Source organism: Seriola lalandi, unplaced genomic scaffold (genome assembly GCF_002814215.2).
Source record: "Seriola lalandi dorsalis isolate HSWRI2012SDOR001 ecotype SW California unplaced genomic scaffold, Sedor1 jcf7180002054692, whole genome shotgun sequence".
NCBI classification, from domain to species: domain Eukaryota; kingdom Metazoa; phylum Chordata; class Actinopteri; order Carangiformes; family Carangidae; genus Seriola; species Seriola lalandi.
In genome coordinates, this window is record NW_019525245.1 from 3,018,286 (window position 1) to 3,023,251 (window position 4,966).

A 4,966-nucleotide genomic window follows, 5' to 3' on the forward strand; every position below is an offset into this window, starting at 1 on the left:
TTGATAAACAACCGAAATCTAACACATTTGGTGTCCAGCTCATGAGGTAGAGTACTGTTAACATAATGGTGCCACCCGTGTGAGGCCGAGTACTAATGATTTCCAGTTACTAATAGAGCTCAGACCCAACATAATGATGCCGCCCGTGTGAGGCCGAGTACTAATGATTTCCAGTTACTAATAGAGCTCAGACCCAACAGTGTCTAGTAATTATGAACAAATTGCTTCACATATTCCCCCAAGCAACACACTATAGCGTATGCATTTTAACAGAGGGGTCAGAGCGGAACAGCTTGCAGCAGCAATCCTGGAGGAGGCAGTTTCAGAGTCTACAGTAATATATTCTATTATACCCCAAGCCACAATTTGATCCTATTACATAATTAGACAGAGACTTCTGAGTTAGAGGGGCTGTAAAATGGATTGTGTTGGCTGCTTCACAAATGAGGTTAAGGTCATATGCCACAGACCACAGCATAGACTCTGTTGATTTAATTCAGCCTTTGAGTAAAAAAAATAATGTCTTGTGTTCTTGTTTTGTCTGTTCAGATGAACAAAGGCTAAAGAGAATTTATACAAAACAACCTGAGAAAGTGCTGCTTAATATGCATATTACTGTTCATGCAAATGAGTAAGCCCCATCCACCCACAACGTGCATTATTATGCATTATTAACATTTGCAGGCAACAGAGGATACACAAGAGACTTCGACGAAGTCAGCGCTAGCATACAAAGACACACACACACACACACAGAATTTATTTCCTCTCTGGTACCTGTGGCTATGATGCGTGTGGGCTCTAACACTCTGATGTTGACACAGTGCTTCCCTGCCACATTACACATGAGGACACTCTGTTGACTCTCTCCACAGAGCGAACACTCTGGGTAAAAGGAAGACATGAAGGGAGCACTCCAGTGGCAAGAAGCTGTCCAGCAATTCAACTCTCTGCTGGCAGCACAGCTTTTTACTGTCACAGCTGAGCCAGCGTTGGATAACAAGTAACATACAGTCTTCACCCCTATGGACAGAGTAGATGTGACTATAAGAAAAAAAAAGTCACCTCATGTTGTCTTAAAACTTGTCCAGATTGAGCAAACATTGAGGAAAATGTTAGTACACTGTTCTGGCTTGTGTTATTTGAATGATTCTTGCTTCTTTGGAGGGAATTTTCAAGATCATCTAAATGGCCACAATAAAGATTTAACTAATTATTAGTCAGTCAATCAGACTGAGATGCCATTTCATTTCACTTGTTCATCTAAGCTGGTGGCGGTTGAAGAAATATGAGTTTGAAATTTATTATTTCTGTAAGTTGGTTTTTGTAGTTATTTTTCTGTTACTATTTTTCATGGATGTAGTTAGGTAGGGACCGAGCTACTGAGAAAAGATGATGGCAGAATTCTTAATGCTTCCCACAAAGCTCTGATTGGTTGGCTATTTTTTGGAACAGATGGAAACAGCCATCGATGGGTACAACAACATGTCTATTTGCATCTCAGAACAAATCGGAGTAATTCAGAGGGGAGGGACCAAGGTAGCATCGGATTTTCATTGAATTTATTGCTGTAAGATGCAAATCACATGGTGACATGGAGTTTTCCACAGATCTTCCATTTACAACAATATATAAAACATTAGTGAAAACGAGCAAATGTTTGACATTGTGGCAACAAAATTGATGTTAATTAATTTTCCGCTGCACTGCATACACATGAATGGAAACACTGGCTTTGCTCACTAGATGATAAGGGTCAAGAGATCATAAATTAATAGCCTCAGAGAACGATGGTCTCCGCATGTTTCTACCTGCAGGCTGACACCACATAATGTCAGGAGCAGCACTGAAGCGCAGTGAGGGAAGCATGTTTTTAACTTTGATATATGAGCTCCACATGTGCATGAATATAGCATCATTCTGCTTCCTGCTTAATTCAACCCCTCTGACATCACACACTGCGTAGGAAACATACAGGGGCATGTAGCCATAGTTTTAAACATTACTCGTGTGTTAGTATGTCTTCATGCTGCAAGAAAAAGCCCTTGATTCTTCTATAAACAAAAATCTTAATACACACACACACCTGAGTGAGTTCCTGCTGCTCCAGATCCCATTTCTTGATCCCGTTGTCCCTCGACCCACTGAAGAGCACGTCTCCCTGTACAGCCAAACACTCGATGCCATCGTAATGTGGAGGCTCAAAGTTATGAGCTGGGCCTACGTTACCCAAAGTTCCCTCTGCCACGTCAAACACCTGAGCATAAGGCAGGAAAAAAAAAAATGAGATTATGAAAAACCTGTCAGCTTCTCTGACCGCTGTGGTGGATGATACTTGTTGATACAAGTGTGTTTGGTACCTTGACGTAATGGTCTTTGGATCCAGTGATTACTTGGTCTTTGCCCAGCAGAGACTGTCCCACTGTCAGACACATGACGGAGCCAATGTGGCCTGTCAGCTTTCCCATCGCTTGCATCCTAAACACACATGAACACACACACACACACACACACACACACACACACACGCACACACACACACACCAAAGGTGGAGAAGCAAAGGTCTGTGAAATTCATTGCTTACAAGATTTTCAAGGTGTCTGTTTCACCGAATGAAATGCAATCACTTCCTGTCTCGCGAGTGAAGCAAAACTGCTGAGACACAGCAATGCCATAGGCAAAGATGATACTGAAGAAATGTTTAATACATTCATTTTTCATTTCTGGAGGGTTCTTATGCATCATTAAATGGGTCTGAGCCCCTCAGCGTAAACTGTCTGGTCCAATCTGTTTATCATTCCCCCGTAGAAGCATAAAAACTTAGGAGAAGACGGCAGTGCCACGGGATGGTAGAAATGGGTTCCTTTTAGTAAACATGCTCATGTACACGCTTCATATCACCAGTACTGGGTGCCTGCACTTTCTCTTGACAGCCTTTTTAATCTCTTATGTCACATGTTAATCAGCTTTCTGTTTGATTAATATCTGACAAATGAATATAAACACCCACATCCAAGTGCAACAGAATTTAGAGGTGGCTGTAAAAAAAAAACTAAGTGCATGACTGAACCACTGAGTATGAGGATGACTCAACATATAAGTCAGTGAATAAATGGATTAATAAATACATGAACGACTAAGTACTTTGATCAGTAATTGGATGAGTAGTTCAATGAATAAATAAATCTATGACTAAAGTAATGAATGAAGTGTACCTGTTGAGGTCCCACATGCGAACAGTGTTACCAGCCGCAGCGTAAAGCACAGATCCTGATGGGTTGAGGGCGATCTGGTTGATCTGGCACTCACCCTGTGCAAAAGTTATTGTGCGGGTGGTGGTGCCGGCACACGCATCACCCGAAACCACCTGCCCCGATGAACTGTGGACGGTAAAGACAAGCCAAACAATGTCAGAGAGAGGGACGGATACGAGGCAAATAAAAGGAGGAGAGGGAGAAAGAAATAAGACAAATAAAGAGACAAATTTTTGCTCATTTAATTTGTCACTTTTCTGCAACTTGAAACACGTCACTGTACAGAAAAAGCATATCCCTAAATCACTTCTATCAAATATCTGCAAAGATGCAGCTTCAAACAGCTTCAAATTGTTCCATCTTGCCGGGTGCAGGGAGGAAACTTACGTGAGCGTGCGGACACACTTGGCGGAGTCACGAATGTCCCACACCTTGATGTAGGAGGTGGAGACAGAGAAGACCAGACAGGAGGACGGACAGTATTTGACTGACACCACGTTGTTGGGGTGGCCTTTGAGAGTTGCGATCTCCTGACCTGTTACCAGGTTCCACATCTTACAGGTGCGGTCTGGAGGAGGAGGAGCGGAAGAGGGGACGTTCAAATAGGCCTACTCTGAACAACTGATGCATGTTTTGAGTGGCTGTTCTAATCTGCCTATCTGATGGTGTGAAGTATCTCAACAACTCTTCGATGGATTGCCATGACATTTGAATAGCGCTTTGCAAACCCGCATAGCTGTTAAGTTACATTGTGAGTTATCACATTTTTACTACTTCTATAAAAATGATTTTTGGGAATTGCTCTTATTTGCTTTCTTTCCAGGAGCGGGATCATCAACACATGTACATGTATGTATGTATGTGCAGGTGAAGTATGGAGCTGGAGAAAGGAGAGAGTTAGCTTAGCATAAACACTGGAAGGAGGGGGAAACAGCTAGGTAGCAGCTAAAAATATGTCTATCAGCAGCTCCCATGTTTACTAATTAGCATGTTGTATCTCTGTTGTATTTGTTTAATTCATAAACAAACAAAAAGACAGCAATTTGTGGCTGTTACATATTTGTTTAAGCATGGCAGACTTCCCAGTCAGTAGCCTCAAAGTGAATAAGAACTTTCGAAAAAGCTTTAAAAAGCACATATGCAATGCCTAACATACAGTATAAATACATTGGAAGTACAGCTGCACGCTGCCATTTCAGGCTTATGTGAAACACCTTAATGGAGGAGCTGATAACACATTGAGTGATATGTACCTTTAGATCCAGTGAATAGCAGTTCATCTGTAGCATCCACACACAGGACCGGCTTCGAGTGGCCCTCGGCTACAGAAACACACTGCAGGGGCGCCGTCCGACCCCCCTTCACACCCCCAATGGGATTGATCACACCCCTAAAGATCACACACACGCACACACACACGTGCAGAGTCACACCCTTGTTATCATAAATCAGTGAGTATGATTTCTTTCCACATAGCTACAGATGTATGTGCTGTAAGACACAGGCTGATCACAAACATGCACACAGAAACACAAATCAATTCTTTTCATTAAACAGAGGCAATGCAAACCTACACAAACCTCGCTGGATACATACAGATGATGTACTCCCCTAAACACACACACACACACACACACACACACATACACACACACAACTTCCTGTTGATTAAAGCCCATCTCCCTGGCCTGCCTCCACCCCCCCCCCCCCC

General features: G+C 42.6%; 1 protein-coding gene across 2 annotated transcripts in view; it reads right to left on the reverse strand.

The window, feature by feature from the left end:
* kif21b (kinesin family member 21B) overlaps nucleotides 1-4,966 on the reverse strand; it is a 62,487-nt gene that overhangs the window by 12,257 nt on the left and 45,264 nt on the right. For both annotated transcript variants that reach the window (XM_087178576.1, XM_023423652.2), the window contains 5 exons: nucleotides 4,509-4,645; nucleotides 3,643-3,823; nucleotides 3,217-3,381; nucleotides 2,361-2,478; nucleotides 2,087-2,257 (listed from right to left, as the gene is read on the reverse strand). In XM_087178576.1, coding sequence (XP_087034702.1) covers nucleotides 2,087-2,257; nucleotides 2,361-2,478; nucleotides 3,217-3,381; nucleotides 3,643-3,823; nucleotides 4,509-4,645 — 772 coding nt within the window. The remainder of the gene's footprint in view (nucleotides 1-2,086; nucleotides 2,258-2,360; nucleotides 2,479-3,216; nucleotides 3,382-3,642; nucleotides 3,824-4,508; nucleotides 4,646-4,966) is intronic.